Raw genomic sequence first — 24,000 nt, 5'->3', positions numbered from 1 at the left:
TTAATAATTATTATCGCTGTGGGATCATTAGATAAAACAAGTATGTATATAGATTGACTAAGTAATCAAATTCGTGCGACCTTGATACGAAAAAGTTCAAGCGGAGATGTCTATGTCGACACGGACAGAGCAAAACAGAAAGAGAGAAAGAGAGAGAGAGAGAGAGAGAGAGAGAGAGAGAGAGAGAGAGAGAGAGAACAGCAGTAGAGTTAGGCGCCACTCGACATACGGACACAGTATGTGTACATATGTTGTGTTGCATGTAGTCGACCCAATGGATAATAATAAATTTAGCGACGATTAAAAAAAGGTCTGTTAAATTTTTAAACGTCGGACACGGCACATATGCATGCACGCATGTGCGCGCATATAGAAATCATTGAAAATATTTTCTGTATCTACGCATTTGGCTGAATTTCGAGAATCATAGTGTCGCATTACTACTAGCGTTACTTTTATATAGTAATAGTTTACTTCTTCCATGTGGTATTACAAACAACTCTACGGTTACATGCGACAATACGCTATGAAATGAGTAAGTGAGTAAGAGAGAGGGAAATAGATAAGAGAGGATAGATAGAACAGAACTTTGTATGAATTGTGACCTCGAGATTTGGGATTTGTGTAGTTGTGAAAATACGGAAGATGGGTGGGGAGTGTTGATGAAGTAAGAAAAAGAGGGAGAGAAAGAGAGAAAGGGATGGCGCGTGACATAGAAGGAGGGAACAAAGATGGTGGCGGCACCAAAGAAGTAGTAGTAAAAAGAGTAGTGGGGGTCTAGAAAGAAAAAAAGAAAGAAACAAGCCGATCCGAGTCGAACCAAGCCGAGCCGAGCCGATTTGTTCCGAATTGAGCCGAGCGTATACGAGTCTAACATCGGCAAGCTCCTTGGACCTAACTTTACTATTTCGTCGGGTATGTATGTGCAACGGCACACGTATGCGTGTGCGTGTTGCGCGTGCTGCGCATGCGCGCCACGCTTTCTCGCCGCTACTGCTACCTGTCGATTCTAACCTCAAACGTCAACGTGTGCAACGTTGATCTTTCATTTCGCGTAACATCCTGAATTTAACATCGCGATTCGCGCGGTTTTTTCTACCGTTTAGAGAGGAGGAAGGAGACAGACATACAGGGAGAGAAAGATAGAGAAAGAGAGAGAGACAGAAAAGATTAAAAGAAACACAAAGAGAGAGAGAGGGGGAGAGAACAAGGGAGTTGACTTACAGAATAAAAAAAGGGGAAGTGCTTCGCGAGCTTGATTTGGTGATAAAAGAAAAGAAAAGATAAGAAAAAAGAGTAAAAAGAAAAAAGTAAAGTTAGGAGAAGAGGAAGAGGAATTGACATAGGCTTGCTGGATATATATACATATATATATATTCTATTGGGCGATGCGCCAGAAAAGAGAAGAGAACGACCGCGAAAAGAGGTGGAAGGGATCTCTCAGAGAGTCGAGGTTATGACTCGGTCCGATGAAGTAAGTCACACGCGGTTTATTTTCATTCTTGCCGGTTCCTTCGACGGGAACATTTCTCCCTGAAAGTAACGTGTAAATCACAAAAATAAGAATTGCGTCGTGAAAATGAAATCTAATTAACAGAAATAAACTAGGATATATATATATATATATGATGTGTGTATATATGTATACATACGATTTGTTCTTTTTGAGAAGATTAACGATCACAGATCACGACGATTGTAAAATGTCAAATCCAAAGGATTTAAGAGAGAGAGAGAGAGAGAAAGAGAGAGATCAAGAAAGTCATCAAAATCACGTAGTTTACTTTCATATTTCGTTTTATAGGTTAGAAAACTCGATGGATGATCCTGTCTATAATAAAAGGGTCTCAATAAAGTTTCATAAGAAAAAAAAATCACAAAAGTGTTTTTACATATATTTCTTTATAGGTTATGAAAATTCGAAAGACTATTTTTTTTTTTCTTTTCTTTTTGTTCGTTTTTTTTTTTAACTCGATTTTTCACTCTCCTTCGCATTTTTTAGAGTCGTCGTGACTTTCAACGGACGAAAGATCGTTTATCAACTAACGTAGTAAAATGTATATATGGGTGCTGCGCATGCGTAGTACAAATGAAACCCTTAAACGCGGGAAAAAGGTTAAAATATCGTGAGAGAGAGAGAGAGAGAGAGAAAAAGAGAAAGAGAGAAAGAGAGTGTAACGAACGATTCTCTATCTCTGTAGGACGCCCGTCGTCGCGTCGTCGCTACCTTATATATACATATATACGTTTGTCGGCGAGATACTTGTATACACCTATATAGAAATATATTTGTATTTATGTATATGTATATATATATATATACACACATCATACATATACATATCCACACACATACAAACACGAGTGTGTGCGTGCATGAATATTGTGTTGGATGGAGGAGAACAGACCGTCTGGCTGGCTTGCGTGGGAAAAGTATGAGGAAGGAGTGGGAGGGGTCGCAACGAGCGATAGGTGGGGGAGTCGGATGGTCAGTGGAGGGGATAGGAGCGTGACGAAGACGAGAATGAGACATGATAACGGTTCGATTCGATCGTTCCTCCTCTCCTCTCCTCTCCTCTACTCTCCTCTCCTCCCCTTTCCTCTTCACTCTTCTCTCTCACCTCTTTGCCCGTTACTATCTTCGTTTCACAGAACATACATAAATACGTACACACATATATATTATACATACACACATTCGAACATACATATCGAGAATAATCGATTTCAATCGAAAATAGAATGCATAGGGAAAGATTTATCGACATGTTTGAATTCTTTTTTTATACGTCTTAATGTTTTTCTGTATTCAATGAAAATTTCCATAAATTTCTTATTATGTTTAATGAATATGATTCACTATATCAATTAGTATACGATTAGTAAGTCTAGTGTAGTGATTTAATTTGAATTTTATTAGATATTATTTTATATAGATATTTAAATATTCTCTTACCCCTCTCTCTCTCTCTCTCTCCATCTCTCTAACGAAGCTTCTTATGTTTAGATCTTTTTTTTTTTTTTTTTTTAATGAATATAGTTACTCGTATAGGTTATGATACGGTATTAGTATGAGACGATGTTGATTAGAATCGTATTAATGTAAACTTAAGGTAAACTCCTTGTACTTTCTTACAAATCTCACGAAGTTTCGTTTGTTTCTTTCTCTTTCCTTTTTTTTTTTTTCCCCCGTTGTTTTGGATTTGAAGAACGTTTGAAAAGTTAAATAGATTTTTTTTTCTCTTTATTTTGTTGTACTCTCTCGAGCATAGTTCCTCGCATATAGGTTATGGTACTACGATTGGTATGACGATGTGATTTGTTTCTCTTTTTTTCTTTTCGTTTTCTTTGTTTTCCTTCTTTTTTTGTTTTCTCCTTCTTCCTCTTCTTTCTCGAATGATCATCGTATTATATCGAACGATGCAACAATGACGTATTTATGTAACGCAACAAAAAGAATGTATATATATATATATGTGTGTGTATATGTATGTATATTATATATTTAAGTGTACCATTTCTCGGTAGGGTATAAATACGGACGTTGATCTGCGGAGCAGAACGCACTCACAATTTTAAAACGTTTCTCTCTCTCTCTCTCTCTCTCTCTCTCTCTCTCTTTTTCTCTGTCTTCTCTCATGCCCTCTTTCTCTTTCTCTTGGTATATAGTGGGACTTGTGAGAATTTATATATATATATATATATATATGTATAAAGAGAGATGTTAAGATGTTTCATTTATAACTTAACATAAGTTTTAATATGAATAATCGTTCAACGAAATTAATATAAAGGATAATAAAAAAAGGAAGGAAAACAAAATAGTTTATTTAATTATATTATATTTAATCGATATTTAATCGATATTTAATCGATCATGTTCAAACTTGAAGAAATAGGTTAGATTTGATATTTATTAATTTAAAACAATGTATTATAAGATATTTGATTTAACGTGGTGACATATTTAAGAAAAAAAAAGAGAAAAAAGAGAAAAAAGAAAGAGAGAAAAAGAAAGGAAAGAAAAACAAAGGTAAAATTACCTTTCAATTAAGAAGAGGTTAGGTTTAATCTTTCATACATTTCTTTTACTTTTAATAATATATTGAAAATGTTATTAATACTGTTGAGTTGTATTTATTTTTTGTGGAACGCTCTGCATAATCTTGTCTCTTCTGATGATCTAAACAATAAGAAAAAAAGATAGAAAGATAAAAAAGGAGATACAGCGTATTTGTGTGTGTGTGTGTGTGTGTGTGTGAGAGAGAGAGAGAGAGATGAGTGAGCGAGTGCAGCGACGGTGCAAGGGGAAGATGGCGGTAATCACGGAAACGTCGGCCATTCTGACTGTAACAAGGCGAGAGGTTAGGTTAATGTTGCGATCTTTTTATTGAAAGTCGTTTCATAAAGGAAAAATTAAATGAAAATTATTTTTCATGAATATTGCAAAATCGATTTTCTTCGTTTTTATTTACTTGTTTATTTATTTATTTATTTACTTCTATTCCTTTATTATTTTTATATAATCAGTCTTTTATTTTTTGTTGTTTTCATTTATTGTGAGTGAAAAAAATCGAATAAATAGGAAGAAACGGAATAATGACGTGGGGAGAGATTGTTGCTGGTAGGGATCTAGAAAAACGTTTATACTATGTAATTAAGATGATGATCGCATAGTTTGTGGTAACTTTACTTATCGACTGACTAAGCGTACGTGTCTGTTCAAAAGTAAGCGAATAAGCATGCAAGTGGGAAGAGCGTGAAGGATGAGGAGGTGGTTGGCGGAGGAGGTGGAGGAGGAGGAGAAGGAGGAGAAACAGGAGAAGGATTGGAGAAAGAGGGAAGGTATAATTTGTCGCATGTAAAAGGAGGAACAAGTTTGATGGAGGTTACTTCATCTTCTATTTTTGTTTTCCTTTTTCTTCTTTCCTCCCTACCCCTCTGATAAATTGCAACGATAACGTCTACAAAATTATACTTGTTTGTTTAGTTATTTATTTCTATTTTTGTTCTTTCTTTTTTTCTCTTTTTTTTTTTTTTTTTTTATTCCTTTTTTAAATTATTTTTTAACTTCTTTTTATCTTCGAACGATATTTATATTTCGTTTGGCATATGTACCATATTGATATTAGATTATCTAAATCCATCGAGATTAGGATCTATCAAAAGATATGAAATTAAATGGGCCGTGACCAATTCGAAGTATCAATGAAAAAAATTTGATAAAAAGATATTATTTTAATGGCCATTAAAGGGATCGATAGGAGAACTTTTATAACCTTTTTATTTGAGCAATTCGAATCGATGGATTATCACGCGAAATTTGAAAGAAGAAGAAAAAAAAAAAAGGAAAAAAAGAAAAAAGAAAAAGGAACAGAAAAGAAATTGAGGGGGAAAAAAAAGATGTCGATCTTGATCGTAAGTTTTTAAACAAATCATAAATAAATGCCAAAGGAGAGATGTTGGGAATCGATCGAACTGGGGCTAAAGTCAAGAAAATGAGCTGTTAAGAAATTCGCGGAAGTGTGATGGCAAATGGAATCTTTAAAACTAATTTAAAACTAAGAAGAAAGATTATATATTATACATGCCTGTTTGTCTCTCTGTGTGATGTTGCTATTGCTATTACTATTACTACTACTACACTATTGTTATCATACTACTACTACTATATTATTATACTACTACTACTACTACTATTGCTGTTGCTGCTTATGTGTAGTAGAAGTGTGTAGTGTATTTGTATATATATGTGTGTATGTGTGTGTGTGTGAGGTGAGCACAGGAGAGACAGTTAGGTAGGTAGTCATGCAACAACGAATGAGTAGCGAGGAAGCAAGCAAGTTTGAAAGCAAGACGAAAATGCGTAGTCGTTAGTGTATGTGTGTGTGTGTGTGTGTTGTGTGTGTGTTGTGTGTGTCCCTGGAACTTCCGGCTTACATTCATACTCTCTATCTCTCTCTCTCTCTCTCTCTCTCTCTCTCTCTCTCTCTTTCTCTCTTTCTTTTTCTCTTTCTCTCTCACGTATGTTGAAAACATCTTGATACAAAGCGGAGCGTGCGCGTAAAGTATCCAGCCAACAGTAACAGCAATAGTAGTAATAGCAACAGCAGCAATAGCAGCAGCCAGCAGCATCATCGGCCTTATCGACTTTAGCTCGCTCGCTCGCTCGCTCGCAAAAACAAGTCCTCAAACCAGGTGAAGCATGTGCGCGAAGGTCTTTAAGACTTCGTTTCAGGAGGAGACTCCACCTTTTAAGACTTACAACAACAGTGGTTCTCAACCTCTAATATTAATTATTAAATAATTCGTCGATCGAGCATCAATGATTTTTTCGAAGTTTGTTACATTTCTTTTTTTTTTTTTTGTTACAACAATATTCATTATTATCTCATATATATATATATATATATATATATATATATATATATATATATACATATAGACACAATGCATATATACATTTTGTGTTTGACATTATCTTTTAAATTTTTGCTACATAACGTAGATATGTATATATGTATTTTCTTTTTCTTTAAATAGACTAACACAATTAATAGGTTAAGATTATCTGAAAATATTAGTCGAAAGATAGAGAACCACTGGAATTTACAAAATTACCTTCTTTTTTTTTTTTTCTTCTTTTTCTTTTTCTTTTGCGGCCGGATTTCGAACCCGTGCCGACGGATCCGTAAAAAGCACACCTACCTCGCGCCATTCGCGTATGTAACCAACTTGACAATTTTCTCCCCTCTCTCTCTCTCTCTCTCTCTCTCTCTCTCTCTCTCCACTTCCCCTCCTCTCCCTCTTTCTTTTCGTTCTCTGTCACTCCGTACTTCACGTCAGTCGTACACCGACCTTCTCTCTTCTCCCTCTCTTTTTATCTCTTCTTCCCTTTCAAGAAACCTTGTAGCTTGCTTTATAGCTAATATTTTTCAAAAGTAGCCTAAACTTTCCGTCGGATCGTGAAAATCAATAATACAAAATTTCATCATAGAACGAGGAAAAAATTATAGTAGAGAATATTTGAAAAATTACAATTATAACAAAATATGACTATTATATTATTAATTATATTATTAGTATTGTTACTAATTAATAATTAATATTATATAGTACTATAATCTTTATACATCAGGTAGAGTGTATATATATATATATATATATATATATATATATATATATATATACGTACATAATATTAGTAGAATACTAATTAATATTATTGATATTCTAGATAGAGAGAGAAAGTTACTTTTCTATTAAACTGTGATAGTATTAATTAGGGCTATAACCATACTAATAAAAAACATATAAATAATTTATATATATATTCTTTTATTTTTTCCTTTTTTTTTTCTTTTTGTTTTATAGATGAAAAAATTAGGTTATAAAGGGTTAAACATATCATTCTACTCAAAGTTTTATCTCGACTCTCTATTTCTAGAAGAAAAATTTAAAATAATAAGAAATAAATAAAAAAAAAAAAAAAAAAAAAAAAAAAAAAAGTAACTTTCTAATAAATTTTCTAATCCATTCGAGAGTCCGTTTCCAATCTACTTACATATAACTTGAAAATATATTACAATCTAACCTCGTAATTTTCTTACTTCCTTCCGATTGGTTAGAATAATAATTCTTGTTGAATTTCATTGGTGGATACGTCTTACGTCTTCTCTCGATTAGTCGAACTTTCATCTTTATTTCATTTATCTTTTTACTCTCCTATAAACAGAATATATATATACATATATATACATATATATATATATATATATATATATATATATATATATATATCCCAAAAAGTTTGTCTCATACTTCAGGAGTGTATCAAGAGAAAATTGCTCCCGAATAATCTGATATGATTTATTTTGTATCATTGCAGAAGAAAAAAGATACTTTCACTTTTTATTTTCTCTTTTTGTTTGAATTGTTATTAAAATATTGTTTTATAATATATGGTATTTTATCAATACGTTTTTGAAATATTGGTAAAACTTTAGGGAGGGTATCATCCCCTCTCTCTCTCTCTCTCTCTCTCTCTCTCTCTGTACATGTGTATGTATGTGTATGTATTGATATATTTAGATGACCTTTTGCGTGTGACTGTGTGTGTATTATGTATATAGTACGTATAGTATCAGAAATTGTCCACTTAATAATTAAAAGAACACTCCTATTTCGGCCATCTTTATCTTCGGGTCTTTCTCTTCCTTGTGACAAATAAATAATCTTTCAAGTGACTGTATATATATATATATATATATATATATATATATATATATATATATTTATATCCGTTGTTGACCTCAAAAGCCAATTTTCTTCATATTCGTTATGGTCCTTATCTTATTTTATGACTTTTATTCTAGACTTTTAGTAACTATGTTATACGAAAATACAATTGTTATTGATCCATTTTTTTCTTTCTCTTTGTTTTTTTTTTTTTTTTTTTTTTTTTTTTTTAAATCCCGTCTAACTTAATTTTTTTTCACGTTTATGAAAGAAAATAATATAATATTATTTAAAATTAATACCATTAGTATTAATACTGTTATGATATATATATATATATATATATATATATATATATATATTATTTAATATACTAATATTATATAAATATTAATATTAATAATATTCCCTATCTCTCTTTCTCTCTATATAAATTTTCGTGACTTCGATATATTTAATAATAATAATAATAACAACAACAACAATAATAATAATAATAATAATAATAATTATACTTTTAAATAATATGTATAACAAAAAAAAAAAAGAAAACAAAAAAGTACTAACAATTTCGATTGGAATTGTACGTCAAATTTTTGATCGAGGCAAAATACTTCAATAATTTCTACAATAAAATTTAATGTTATTAAATAATCCAATTAATTATATCAATTATTCTTATTTTTCTTTTTATCAATATAAAAAATTTTTTCTGACTTAGTTCTCGGATTTGAGGGTACAAAGTTTTCATTTCCTCTCTTTTCGCATTGATTCAAGAGGTCCCGTTTTATGTAAGTTGTGTTGTGCATGGCCCCGCGTCTACGTTTGTATGCAACGTTACATAGAGAGGTTTATCGATCCTAACGCGTCTCCCTTATTTATCCCCCTCCTCTACTCTCTCTCTCTCTCTCTCTCTCTCTCTCTCTCTCTCTCTCTCTCTCTCTCTCTCTCTCTCTCTCTCGTTCGCTCTCGTTCTCGTTCTCGTTCTCTCGTCCTGCTTTGTAAACTATATATATATATATATATATATATATATATATATATGCACTAGAGCGTACAGCTGTGTTTGAGTTTTCCTATTTTCATGTCCACGTTTCGCTTTCTTCTCAGTATCGATCAACCAAAGCCCAGAGCAGCAAGAAGAAGCACCACGACATCATCGTCGACCAAAAGGAAGAACTCTCGTGACTCTCGCGTCGTTATATCGTTATCATAAAATGCTCTCCTTCTATATTCTCCCAACTCCTCTACCTTTACCTCTTTTACCCTCCTATCTTAACCCACCCCCTATACCCTCCCTCTGTCCACCCTCCACCCTCCACCCTCCGGCCATAAGAGTTCTGTAGGGATCCAATTGTAAAAGTTATTTGACGCAAGGGTATCGCATTTTTTTTTCATAAAACGATCGAGAATCTCACGTAGAGATCCATCCTGTGTATGACATTATTTATTATATATCCCGTCGAGGATTATGATTTAGTTATTGGGGAAAGAAAGAAAGAAAGAAAAAAAAAAAAAATTGAGAGAAAAAAAAGAAAAAGAAAAAAGAAAATGTGATTGCAAATGTTCATGACGTTGTTCTTTCTTTTTTCTTTTTTTCTTTTCTTTTCTTTTCTTTTCTTTTTTTCGTACTTTATTAAAAATCCCCATTTATATGTGTCACATTATATATATATATATTTTTTTTTTTCTATAATGGTTTCGCGTTATTATTTTCTTCGAAAAAATTTAATATCCTTTATTTATTTATTTATTTATTTCTTTAATTATTTATTCATTTTTTTCATTTAATAAAATAAATATAAATAATATGTAATTTCATTGTACATAAAATGTTTTTTTACATCTTACTGCAGGATATATATATATATATATATATATATATATATTATTGGTAACATTTAGAAGAAAACATTAATAATTGTCCAGTGATATATCGTTGAAATATTTAGGACTTTTCGTAATCCCAGTTTTCTCCTAGGGATATTATGATCATAGGACGCGATGTTCGTCGTTTCTTCTCTAACTCGTTAGAAAAAGAAAGAAATAGACACAGTAGCAGGAACGTATATCGAAGAGTATTAGTGGTGGGGGTTGCAATAGAGGTGGGAGGGGGTCAGTGACCGTTACGTCATCAAGCAGCCATAGACTAGAGAACCATCCGATGACCGACCGCTAATTTTGATATAGTGTGTTGGATTCCGATATTACACGCGCATATGTGGGCGTTCGTGCTATGCGTATGTGTATATATATATATATATATATATTTATACAAAATGTGTGTATATTTTTAAAACAACATTTACATACGCTTGTATATATATATATATATTTTTTTTTATGTATATTATAATTTTTTATATAAATTTATATACGTGAAAAACCTTTTTTATTTGAAAAAAAAAAAAAAACTACTTCAGTTTTTTCGATAATATAAGATTATGTTGAAATTTGTAAACATAGAATTACGAATTATTTCGAATAATTCTTGGCAAGTCTGATGTATCTTTTTTTTTTTCTTTTTTAAGAAATATTTCAATAGAAACTCGCTATTCATAATATTCTCCTCTCTCTCTCTCTCTCTCTTTCTCTCTTGCTTTTTCTGTTTCGTCACTTTTTCATAAGTCGACTCTTCAAGGTCAAAGCATGACTCACTTCCAGTAGTCCCGCGTTGATGGGTCAGTAATACGAAGAATGTTATGCGTTGCATCTGTCGCGTCCGAATTTATCTCATATGCCGGACGTCGCTTTTAAAACTTCTTTATAGTTATATATGTTGTTTCTTTCTCTTATTCTATTCCTTCTCTCTCTCTCTCTCTCTCTCTCTCTCTCTCTCTCTCTCTCTCTCTCTCTCTCTCTCTATTCCTTTCTTTCTCTAACACAATCGAACAAATATCTATAGTAATCTCTCTATGAATAAATATTACTAGTATATGAGTCATCAAGAATATATATATATATATTATTTTAGAGAAAAAAAGAGAGAAGGAGATAATTTATCTATATGTACTGTATATAATGTAAATGCCATAGGGTTTATATAAACTCGTTTAAATATATTCTCATTAAATGAATATCTGTCTCTCTCGAGAACGCAGCTGGTTAGAGAACAGAGAAGCGCATTCACCCTGTCGTTGTCGACAAGAGTATGATGAGTGTGTGTAGTAAAATACTTTCTCTGTGTATGTGTGTCCCTCTCTTATAAGTACGCATGCGCAGTAAGAAGATTGTACAGAGCGGCTGCGTGTACTTCGTTTCTTACGGAGCATGCGCAGAACAATATCCTCCGCCTGGCCACGTGCTGTTATACGGCGTCCATCATCATTCCCAATATCACGAGTGAGAACCAATAGAAACGCTCTATCATGAATCGTCATTCCGTCGGAAATTCTGATTGGTTCTTTACTTCTTCTATTTGACGACGACGACTACGACGACGATTTATAACTGAATCATTTCTTCATATACATATATATATATATATATATATATATATATATATATACATGTATATTGTATTTCTCTCATACATAATGCTTCTCTAGCCTATGTTTTTTATATAAGTGGAATTGATATATATAATATATATATATATATATATATATATATATATATATATGTGAATAATTAATATATATATATATGTAATTAGTATATATATTTAAAAAATTATAAACTCAATTTCTTAAATTGCTTACTTATTAAAAATGTTTATATATATATACATACATATATATCTATATATAAATATATATCTTGTTTTGTCTCGTATCTTTGGCTTATTTTTTTTCTGATGATGATCGTAGTCATCAATAGTTGTTCAGAATTGAGGGTTTCCGATATATAGAGTAAAAAACGAAGCTCAGTGACGTGTTAATTATTACGATAGAAGAAAAAAACAAGTACGTCTCTTTTGTGGTTAGAAAAGTCGTCCTTTGGATTGTTGATTGGTCGATTTGTGTGTGTATGTATATATATATTATATATAAATATATATACGTGTATATCAATGAGGAAATTCGAATATACGTGGAAGGTGGTGTCCTTCGTTAATCAGGTGATTTGATTGATTTCTTTTGATTTTTTTCGAGTAACTGCAATTCGAAACAATTATTTGTAAATTTTTGCAATGCGCTAGGAAAACTAGATAAATTTTTTTGTCGTTCACAAGATGTGTCTACTATCTCTTAGTAATTTGATTGGTTCTATGTATGTTGGCAACTGGATTTCATAGTTTTTGATTTGTACAACAAGTCCAGAGTTCTACAGAGTTGATTCAATGCGGTGGCATTGCTCGCTATCGTGCTTTGTGTTAATGTTGTGTAACATAAGGAAAGCTTGTTAGGATTCATATATTTGATTATTAGGTTTTCTTAAAATGCTCTTTGTAAGATTTAATTCTATTTCATATCTCTTTTAATCGAATAATATTCCTTAGAATAATGCTTCTTTATACTGTTAAAACAAAGTTAAAGCAACATTTCAACGATCTCAGACTAAATTGACTAAACCCATCTCGAAATATTAATCATTACTTAATAAGACATAAAAGATGATAAAAGAAAAGAATAATAAATAATAAAAGAAATAAAAAAAGAGAATTCTAACGAAGAACCTTCACTCGTAGGCCGACGCAGAATTACGTGAACATCAAGAGCAGCAGTAGTCCAGTATCACCGAGGACGGCCGGTGCAGGAACAACGTATGTCCAAGGCGGTGCAGCAGCAGCATCGTCGGCGGCTGCTGCGACGGGAGGAAGCGGTGCCACGAATTCAGTAGCTCCGTCAGGTCCATCGAATAGCAGCAATAGCAGCGGAGCCGGGGTTGGCGTTGGTGTCGGCGTCGGCGTTGGCGGCGTCGGCGTTGGGAACGTCGGCGTCGGTGTCGTTAACGTTGGCGGCGGTGGTGGTGTCGGTGGCGGTGGTGGCAGCACCGTCAGCGCAGGAGTGGGAGGAGTGAGCGTGGTAGCGCCGCCTGTGGTTGGAAGTGGAAACAACGGAAATGGCGGCAACTGTACGGGAGGTGTCGGCGGTGGAGGTGGAGGAGGAGGAGGAGGAGGCGCTGGAGTTGTTGTTGGTGGTGGTGGTGTTGTTAACAGCAGCAACAACGGTGGAAATGTCAGTGGTGGCGGGAATGGTGGATCAGGGTCCAGCGGAAATCCAAATGGTAGTGGCGGCGGCGGCGGCGGTGGCGGTGGTGGTGGCGGTGTTGTTGGTGGCGGAGCTGGTGGCGGTGGCGGCGGCGGTGGTGGTGCCGGTGGTGGCGGTGCACCAACGGGTTACGTCGCTGTACCAATGCCAGGTGGTTTACGATACATCCATCCTTATCCGCAAACATCATCTACGGTATCCTCTGGCTCGGGATCATCAGTTTCAGCTATTTCAGCAGCCATAGCTGCAGTGGCCGCTAACTCGACCTCAGCAGTGACCGCCGCAGCTGCCGTTGCTGCCGTGGTTGCTGCCGCTGCTGGATCTGTACCGCCCACCTCTGTACCCGCCACTGCATCTCCCGCTAGCATTAGCCAAACACCACCACCGCCTCCTACGGGAACCGGATACGTTTCCAGGGACGCCTATCGCGGCGCCACTATAAACGTAGGTATCTTCGGCGTCGATCTCATACTTCGGCGAATTTTCCTTATTTATTTTTCTTAAAAGAACAAAAAGAAAATTATATATATATATATATATATATGGACACATAAATACATTCGTGTTTTATTCTTTCTTATCTTATCGCGATGGAAAGGTTAAAAAAAAAAGGCGGGCTTTTTCACAAGTTCGCGCGCTAATTTTCAAATTACTTTTATTATCACGCGTTAGAATGAGTCTCAGTTGTTTTAAGAAACTTTTTTTTTTTTTTTTTTTTATTCCAACAACGAATAAGATCAATCTTACACGAATGATGTGACACGACACACACACAAATAAATATATCAACATAATAAAAGATAACCACTGTCTATACATATACACGTAATGATTTCATTTATTTTCAATCTTTCGTTCGTTAAAAATCTTTAGAGAACATTGAACTGTATTTACAGACAGACCAGTTTTTCCTTTTTTCATTCTTATTCGATTGAGATCGAAGTACGTGCTATCAAGTAGTCGCAGTTATTATTTGATCACATCATTTATCTCCATTGGTTATATATAGATAATATCATAAAAACAAAAACAAGAAAAAAAAGAAAAGAAAAAAAAAGAAGAAGAAGAAAAAAAAAGACAGAAAAAGAAAATTTATTATCTCTCTTTCTCTTTCTGTCTCTCTTTATTTCTCTCTCTCTCTCTCTCTCTCTCTCTCTCTTTCTCACTTTTGATCAGCGTCAGCCGATGGTGTGTGCGTTTATGGTTGGTCAAAGTAATAACGACTGTAGATACGCACACACGCGTACACAACTATTAAAGTATAGTTAGAAATTCTTGGATGTACGCGTAAACGTACTGAAACACACCACAGTTATGGTCCTGTCCTTGACTTTCACCGAGCGTGGGTCTCCTTCTCTCTATCTCACTATCTATTCTTTTTCTCCTTCTCCTTCTCATTGACAATTCAGTCAGTTCTTCCATGCAACTGTTTGATATATCCTCCAAATGAAAGAAAGAAAGAACGCCTGGAAACAATCTTCGTATCGAGAAAATTGTCCCGTTAGAAAATTCTTGTGATATACTGATTGTTATTGTTGTTCTTGTTCTTGTTGTTGTTATTGTTGTTATTGTTTTTTTTTTTTTTTTTGCTATTATTGTCGTCACGATAATTTAGCCTTAACGCAATAACCATTGTATAAACATCGTTAATTGGATTTTTCACGTTTAATGATTGGTATGAATCATCGAAAAACTTATTGTTATATTATCTATATTATATATATATATATATATATATATATTATTTGAATTACATGAAAATATTTTTATGATGTTATTTGTTTATACAAAAGGAAAAAAACAAAAAAAAAGAAAAAAAAAAAACAAACAAAAAAAGAAAGGAAAAAAGTCAATGGCATGAAACATTGTTAATTAGATATTTCAAGTTTACTGATCGTTATGACTCATCGAAGAATTTATTGATAAATATTAAATATATTGCTAAAGTTTTACCGTGGTAACAAATAGGTTGTGCTTGAAAGTATTTTGAAAAATCTTGATGGAACATGAGGTGTGTAGGCGAGTGAAAGTTGCATTAGGTCTAGTCGTACAGTGTGTATCTATATATTTCTGTGATACGTATATATTTATATATATATATATATATTTCTATATCTACTTATATACAGGATAGAGGAATTTAATAGTTTTCATCATTTCTTAGCATCATGTTAGATCATTAGTATCGTCCATATTGCTATATTGCAAAATAATATATATATATATATATATTGATTGTTATAATTAAATAAATAACATATAAATTATATTAATAATTTATAAATATATCCCAAACGTAATGCTATATATATTATATATCACTTTACTATTATGTTGGTAAAATTCATATACAAAAATAATTGAAATCGTAGATAACGACTTTGTTAGGTATGACCTCTGTTTAGAATCATAGAAATAAATAGTGATACGCAGAAAGAATAGACAAGGTTATTATAATCGTCGATTTTCTTAACTTAGGGACGGACATGCGGCAAACATCATTCGTGTAGGTATAATCGGCAATGTGTGTCCTCTTGAACGGGGTCATCGATTTTCTTGAAATAGTCATGCAGACTGTAAGGATATCTGGAAAGAGAGAGAGAAAGAAAAAGAAAAAAAGAGTAAGAGATAAAGATACACAATAGATAAAAGGAGAATATACCGTCAATCTATAAAAATAGAAAAAGTAATATGATGATTAATTTTAAATAGATATATATACATATTTGTGAGAGAAGATCGATCGATCTATAAGAATACAAATGACACTTACAAATAAAATAATTTAAATTAATAGTCATTTTGAAAAACAACAAGAACAAAACAATCTTCATTTAAATTTTGATTCAGGTTGAAAGAAATTTATTCTTAAATTTTTACAACAATAGAAAAAGAATCTTGCATGAAACAAAAAGAAACTAAAGAAATATTTATTATGTGTGTGTATATATATATATATATATATTTATAAAAAAATATTTATTTATATAAAAAAAAGAATGAAATACAAAAGTAATATGGATTTATATTTATATATGAAATATATATATGTATATATATCTGTTTTTCTTTTTTTTCCAGGTAAACGAGAGGATTGCTATAAGCGTGAGCAGTAGTCCATTATCACAAGTTGGAATCAATGTTGGTGTAGTTGCTGCCGAATATGGTGCCGCGGGTGGTAGTATAAATAGCGGTATGGGAAGTGGTAGAGGAGAAAGACCAAGGATGTCCCTGTTGTCATCGGCATCGGTTGCACCCGCACCATCGCCAACTGCATCGGATTATCAACACATGCCAGGTGCGAGGAATCCAAGAGTAGGCCTTATACCTGTCCAATCGGATCAGTATTGTAGCCGTACTGCCGTTGAGATGGCAACGTTACAAGAGGCGCCGCCATTTAAAAAAATACGCCTTGGCCCACCAACACAGGTTCAAATACAATCGCAATCTCAGTCACGATGTCAGAGTCTTCCACCGGCTGATGCTTGCATCAAACAGGAACATATAGTACCCTTGCAACAACCATTAAGGATAGACACTAGGGTGGGTGTTATGAATATATTTTTTAGCAATTTTTTTCCTTTTTTTTTCCTTTTTTTTTTTTTTTGGCTGGATGAAAAGAGGAATGGCGGACACACGAGTATTTTTTTATGTAAATCAGTTAATTTAATCTGTCGATGGTTTATTATATGAGAATAATTGTTGTCAGGGGCAGCCTGCTACAGGTGCATATACACCACAAACAGAGGCAATCTCACCAACGCTTCCAGAGCCCAATACGCAAGAGGATGCACAGTTCCGTAGTACCAAGGACGATCTTTTACAGCAGATCGGTAAAGTCGATAGGGAGATTGCAAAGAGGGAATCACAGATAAGTAAGCTTCGGAAAAAGCTTAAGGAATTGGAGGAAACGGCTAATAAACCTTTGGAGGCCAGTGGTCTTAAGCGACAAATCGAAGAACAGTCGCAACAACCAAAGCATCAGTCATTGGCGCAAAAAATTTATGCCGAGAATAGAGTAAGAATAAATAATTAGAAAATAATGTACAAGTTGTCGTTTTCTTTGTAAAAAAAAAAACAAAAAGAAAAAAAAAAAAGAGTAAATTATTAAATCGAGTCAAAAGTTCTTTTGAACGATTCGCGACTAGTGTTACAGAGATTAATTTTTTTTTTTTTTCTTTCTTTTTTCTCTTATTCTTCGCAAATTGTAAAACATTAAGAGATCAAATTAAATGATTTGAAGAATCAAAGGATCGTTGAATAAAAGTAGTAATTAATTTTTTAAATTGTCTAAGAACTTTTGCCTCAGTCTCTATATATATATATATATTTTTCTTATTCATTAATATATACTTTCGAATATTATATATATACATATATATACATATATATATATATATATATATATATATATATATTATTTGTAATATTTATAATTGGATATAAATATTTATAGACTTAATTATAATTGGATATAAATATTTATAGACATAATTATAATTGAACATAATACGCATACATACACATACACACACAGAATATATATATATATGTATATAATATTATAAATACATTTTCAAATAGTTATATATAACATTGTTATATTTAATTACAGAGAAAAGCGGAAGAAGCGCATAGACTTTTAGAAAGATTGGGTCCTAAGGTGGAGCTGCCATTATATAATCAGCCATCAGATACCAGTGTATATCAAGAAAATCGTACGAGGCATCAAACTTGTATGAGGGCGAAATTAATAGCAAGATTACGAAGGGAGCATGCTGAAAGAGCGTCCCTTCATAGGCAGCAGTCTCAATCTTATGCGATTCTCGTTCAGGAATGGCATCGTAAGGTTGAACGGTTAGAAGCAACCCAAAAGAGAAAATCGAAAGAAGCGAAGAACCGTGAATTTTTCGAAAAGGTATTCCCTGAATTGAGAAAGCAAAGAGAAGACAAGGAACGTTTTAACAGGGTTGGCGCACGTATTAAGAGCGAAGCCGATCTTGAAGAAATAATGGATGGTCTTCAAGAGCAAGAGGTATTATTATTATTATTATTCATATTTTGGATCTCCTATTTTATATTACTTAATAATAGAATGATCATTGTATATAGAATTTGTTATAAAATTCAATAACACTTTAAAAATGATCCATTATATTGTTTAAGAAAGACTAAACTCTACATATATACAATATTTATTTTTTTTTTTTAATCGCATATAAAAGGCGATATTTTTCTTTTTTTCTTTTCTTTTTCGAATTAAATATTTTTACGAATTAATATATAAGTTATATTATTTTGTTAAGATTTGTAGAGAGAGAAAAGAAAAAAAGAAAAAAAAAAAAAAAAAGAAAACAATTGTAAGCTTTTGAAAAGTTTTAATATTGGCGCCACTGTGTCGGTAACTTATCGACGAGCTTCGATAATTGTGCCATCTATCGGGACAATAATGTTAATTGTCTTATATTGAGAATGATAAATTTCTCATTGATTTTTTTGCTCTCTTACTTTTTTTTTTTTTTTTTTTTTTTAATTATAAATCTGATATCATTAATAATGTTAATTTTGAAATAATATTACAGATGGAAGACAAGAAGATGCGTTCGTACGCGGTCATACCACCTCTACTTTTGGATACTAAACAACGAAGGATCGCATTTCAAAATCGTAATGGTTTACTCCAATTAGAAGAATTGGAAGCTTTACATAGTGAAAGAAAATTGATAAACGTTTGGAGTTCTGTAGAGCATGAACTGTTCAAAGAAAAGTACTTGCAGCATCCGAAAAATTTCGGTGCGATAGCTCAATCCTTAGAGCACAAGTCCGTTCCAGATTGTGTACATCACTACTACCTCACTAAGAAAGCTGAAAATTATAAACGGTTGCTACGGAGATCTAGACAAAGGACACGCAGTTCCCGTAATAATCCTAATAATAAGGTACACATTTATTTATTCATTTTTTTTTTACATTTTATATATATATATATATATATATATATATATATATATCGTTTATGCATTTTCATTTGTAATTTTTTTTTTTTATTTTTTTTCTGTTTATTTACTCTATTATATTACTAATGAATAATAATAATAATAATAATAATAATTTGTTTTTAATAATCAAGATATAAAATTAAGCAGGACACGTGTGCACACACAGATATACACGGAAAATATAAATTAATTCTTCAAATATTTCTATTATATATTACAGGTTAATAATAGTAATTCTACTATTGGACCTATCGACATATTGACAACGGGAGTTACCACAAGGCTGCAACGTGAGCAGCAACAAAAGACGCAGGAAAATCCTCAGAATAATAATACGACAGGTGCGTCGTCTACGACTACGACGACGACGACGACGACGACGACGACGACAACAACAACAACTACAACAATAACAACAACAGCAACAACGTCTACGACAACAATGACGACGACGTCATCTTCGACGTCTAGTATATCGACTGGTACAACGACGTCGTCGTCGTCGACGAATACTACGTCGTCGTCATCGTTGTCGTCGTCGTCGTCTTCGACGGCGGCAACGACAACAGCGGCGGCGGCGGCGGCAGCGGCGGCGGCAGCAGCAGCAGCAGCAGCGGCAGCAGCGGCGACAACGTCGACGACGACGACGACAGGTGCGGGTCAGAGTTCAGTGACCCTGAATACGAATATGTCTACCGATTCTATAACGGCAGTAACGACAACGTTAACCACTGCAGCGACGACAACGACATCGACAGCGACTACGTCAACGACGACATCGTTAAATTCAATCCTCATGTCGATTTTTTCATCCTCGTCATCGACGACATCGGCCAGTACAAAGGATACAAAAGATAATGGCAAAGAGAACAAAGAGAACAAAGGAGACAACAAGGATTTACATGTCCTTAAAATGGAGATAAAAGAAGAATCACAATCTAGTTCGGAAACACCATCGAATAAGGATGTCAAAGTCATGTATGTATCATTAATATTTCACACATTCTCATTATATTCCGTTAGATTATTGTTAACCCCCTGTAATTGAATTTTTATCGTATCTAAAAAAAAAAAAGAAAGAAAAAGAAAAGAAAAGAAAAGAAGAAAAAGGAGAGAAAGAAAAGAGGAAGGAAAAAAAAAGAATTATATCCAATTTTTTTTTTTTTATAATATTACTTATAGTATAGTACAATTATAATAATTGTAGTATACTTGCAGTATATTATAATTATATTATTATATTACTTCTGGTATAGTATATAATTATATATATATTTTTTTATTATCACTTATACTATAATATAACTTATGTTAATAATCAAATCATTTTATATACTATATTAAGACTAACTCTAAAGTAATCTTAAAAACAACTTCGATTATCGAACTTCCAACAACAAAAATATATATATACATATATATATATAGTATATAGTATATATAAGTATATATAATTTAAAATTTACATTTCCGTTACAGAGAGTTAATATATATATATATATATATATATATATATATATATATATATATATATATATATGTAAAATACCATCATAAGATCAATCCAAAATATGATATTGAATTATTTGACATATAAGATATTTTAGCAATCCTATCTGATATCGTTGACTTTTCTTTCTTTTTTCTTTCTTTCTTTTTTTTTAAACCATAAATCTGATAACAATGATTTTGTAAAATGGTACAAGAAAAAAGTACCCCGGGCGATCTATTTTTCAATCCGCATTGCTCCAACCGATTCTGATTTCTATAAAAGCTGGATGGCCTGATTGAATGAGCCGTTTCCATTGGGTGAAAGATATTCAATGTGCAAACAAAGCTCGATATTCCCTAGAACTCATTCCTCTTCTCCTCTTCTCTCCTCTCCTCTCCCCTCATTCCATACCCCTCAATATCTATCCCATTCCCCTCATGATGGGAATCACTCAGAATTTAATATAGACATGTATTTCTCTTTTTCTCTCTCTCTCTCTCTCTCTCTCTCTCTCTCTCTCTCTCTCTCATTTTCTCTCACACTCATCCAAACGATGCTACTAAAAAATGCTTTCGCCTAACTTTATCAGCCTTTACGTTTAACTTTAAATAACATACACGCATAAAAGCTTGTTTTAATGCAACTCGATCTTCCAACTTAATGCATGTATATACTAATGAATATTGTATTGCAAAGTGATGACGGAATTGAGGTGGTGGAGGGAGTAAGTGGTGGGGATGGTCTACAATAATGTTAATAATATTCAATCGAAGAAACGAATCTACATTATGGAAGTTAATGGTGATAGTAGTGATGGTGGTGGTGATAGTGATGGTGGTGGTATTGGCGGTAGTGGGGATTTGAAGAGTATGAAGGGGATGATAGGATAGTGGGGTTGGGGGGATGATCAGGGATAGGAGTACAGAGGTAAAAAGGAGGGTATAGGTGGGGAGGGGTGTAGTTTACATGGGTTTGATGAAACTGGTGAGATAGTAGTAGAGACAGGAGTACGATGATAGATTTAAGGGTGAGTGGAGGAGTGGTAGCTGGGGGTAACTAGAGGTGGGTTGAGAATGGTGTAGGAGGGTGGGAGGAAGAAGAGCACAGTTATTAAGCAGATTGTAATGCTAATCAATGGTTACTGGTTAGTGGATTATATTTACACAGTCAGTCATCGCCATAATTGAATTGATCGTATTAGAAATTTCATATCCAACAGAGAACGCGTTGAACATTGAAGGACAATCATTTGAAAAAGGTTTTCAGAATGATCATCGATTCGTTTGTTTGTATTCAAATAAACAATGTATTTGGGATTCGATTGAGAAAATCCGATCAGTGTCTTTCAGATAAATCATTAAACACAAATATCTTTCCCCTCACCTAATGATTAAAAAAAAAAAAAAAAAATACAATAGAATTATTCGGGCGTGGGGGCTGGGGAGATTATGGCTGAGAAAAAAATTATTATCGTCATTATGTATTATTACTGTACTTGTCTGTGTCACGATGACGCGGGATTTTCATTTTTTTGTTTTCTTTTCTTTTTTATTTTCTATTTCTATTTTTTTTTTTTTTTGTTTTTGTTTTTTTTTTTTTTTTTTTTTTTTTAATAATAATAATTATTTCTTTTTTAATTTGTTCGCAGAATGGAAGGTAAAAACACGTTGTCGTCGTCGTCATCGTCCTCATTGAACGTCAACACCGCTAATGTACCTGGCATGCAGACCGAATTCAAGGATACGGGTAAAAAGAAAACGAGTTGTAGTAGAGAGACCACCGGTGGTACAGGTGGTGGTGTCATTGGTGGTGGTAATAACGCGGCAGCTACTAGTAGGATTAAAGATAAGAAGAAAGAAAATCATGCCACCCCAATGGAGACTAGTGACGAAGAGGCACAGTCCATTGATACCATTGGTGAGTACACAACAATAGCATGCATTTCTATATGGACGTATGATTGGTTGTCTTTTTTTTTTTTTCTTTTTTTTCTTTTCTTTTTTTTCTTTTCTTTTTTTTTCCCTCAATTAGTTACAAAAATGTTGTCATACCAAATAATATCTATTTACGATCACTAGATATAAGATAACAAGGAGCAAAGAAGCGTGTGTTTCATATGTACCTAGTTTCTAGCTGATTTTTTTTTCATTTTTTTTTCTTTTTTGCTTTTTTTTTTTTTTTTTTTCTTTTTCTTTTTAAATTAATGGTTAAAAATCGTAAAAACTAACAGGACATTTAACGTGATACTCGTACGTTTTCCATTCCCAATGAAAGTTCTCTCTATTAAACATTTGTCATATACTCGATTATAATATTTGGTTTTAATTTTAGCCCAATGATCATTATTGACAAATATTTATTTATCGTTAATACATAATATCCATTGTAATGTATTCGTCATATTTATGCATTATAATAGCGATAATTATCTATTACAGTAGATGTTATGTGCTGTTCGTGTGTGTGTGTGTGTGTGCGTTTTTTTTCCTCTTTTTATTTGTTCATTTTCTTTTTCTTTTTTTTTTTTTTTTTTTTTTTTTTTTTTTTTTTTCCCTATACCGTTGTTATCGTTTCAATTATTAAAATCAATGTCATCGTTATTAACAAATAACGTTAGAATCATTTGTATCAACGTTTAAGCAGCTTTAATAGAATTTCGTTAATTAATTGTTATATGAAACCGTATGTAAATAATATTATTATAATTTATAATATAGAAAATGAATTTAGTTATTAATCAAACAAACGAACACTAAGAGGATGTTACTTATGGCTAATATACACATATGTGTACACACAAGCGCGCGCACACACACACACACGCACTCACGTTACACGCTGTTGCATATATTATTGGATAATTTTTAATACGACTTTTTTTTTCTTTTTTTTTCCTTTTTTTTTCTTTTTTTTTCTTTTTTTTCTTTTTTTTTTTTTTTTTTTTTCTTAATATAACATCTCATTAAGATTTTTTGAATTAGTAATATAAGATTTTTCGTCTTGCACAACGGGATGCGTATTGCTCTTTTTGTTTTTGTTTTTCTTTTTTTTTTGTTGTTGTTGTATCTATTTCCTTTTGGTTTGCTTTTTTTGCTCTCTTATTTTTTTTTGTTTATTT

The 24,000-nt window shown here is 32.7% G+C and overlaps 2 protein-coding genes across 10 annotated transcripts in view; one reads left to right on the top strand and one right to left on the bottom strand.

Annotated features, from left to right (window-relative positions):
- The window catches only part of LOC124430997 (protein split ends), a 70,543-nt gene that overhangs the window by 23,366 nt on the left and 23,177 nt on the right, over nucleotides 1-24,000 (top strand). For 6 of the 9 annotated variants that reach the window (XM_046978331.1, XM_046978328.1, XM_046978329.1 and 3 more), the window contains 7 exons: nucleotides 12,869-13,835; nucleotides 16,473-16,934; nucleotides 17,101-17,409; nucleotides 18,007-18,426; nucleotides 18,974-19,330; nucleotides 19,611-20,368; nucleotides 22,531-22,799. In XM_046978331.1, the coding sequence (XP_046834287.1) occupies nucleotides 12,869-13,835; nucleotides 16,473-16,934; nucleotides 17,101-17,409; nucleotides 18,007-18,426; nucleotides 18,974-19,330; nucleotides 19,611-20,368; nucleotides 22,531-22,799 (3,542 nt within the window). Of the gene's footprint in view, nucleotides 1-479; nucleotides 1,475-12,868; nucleotides 13,836-15,899; nucleotides 16,013-16,472; nucleotides 16,935-17,100; nucleotides 17,410-18,006; nucleotides 18,427-18,973; nucleotides 19,331-19,610; nucleotides 20,369-22,530; nucleotides 22,800-24,000 lie in introns of those variants that run through there. The other 3 variants (XM_046978334.1, XM_046978332.1, XM_046978335.1) reach the window with 3 other exon arrangements.
- LOC124431000 (mucin-19) overlaps nucleotides 23,222-24,000 on the bottom strand; it is a 4,929-nt gene continuing 4,150 nt past the window's right edge. The window contains exon 3 of the mRNA XM_046978338.1: nucleotides 23,222-24,000. This exon is cut by the window's right edge and continues 1,258 nt beyond it. The gene's annotated coding sequence lies outside the window, so the exon portion shown is untranslated.

Source organism: Vespa crabro, chromosome 20 (genome assembly GCF_910589235.1).
Source record: "Vespa crabro chromosome 20, iyVesCrab1.2, whole genome shotgun sequence".
NCBI classification, from domain to species: domain Eukaryota; kingdom Metazoa; phylum Arthropoda; class Insecta; order Hymenoptera; family Vespidae; genus Vespa; species Vespa crabro.
The sequence above is the reverse complement of the archived record's forward strand: the minus strand, read 5'-3'. Positions and strand labels throughout refer to the sequence as shown.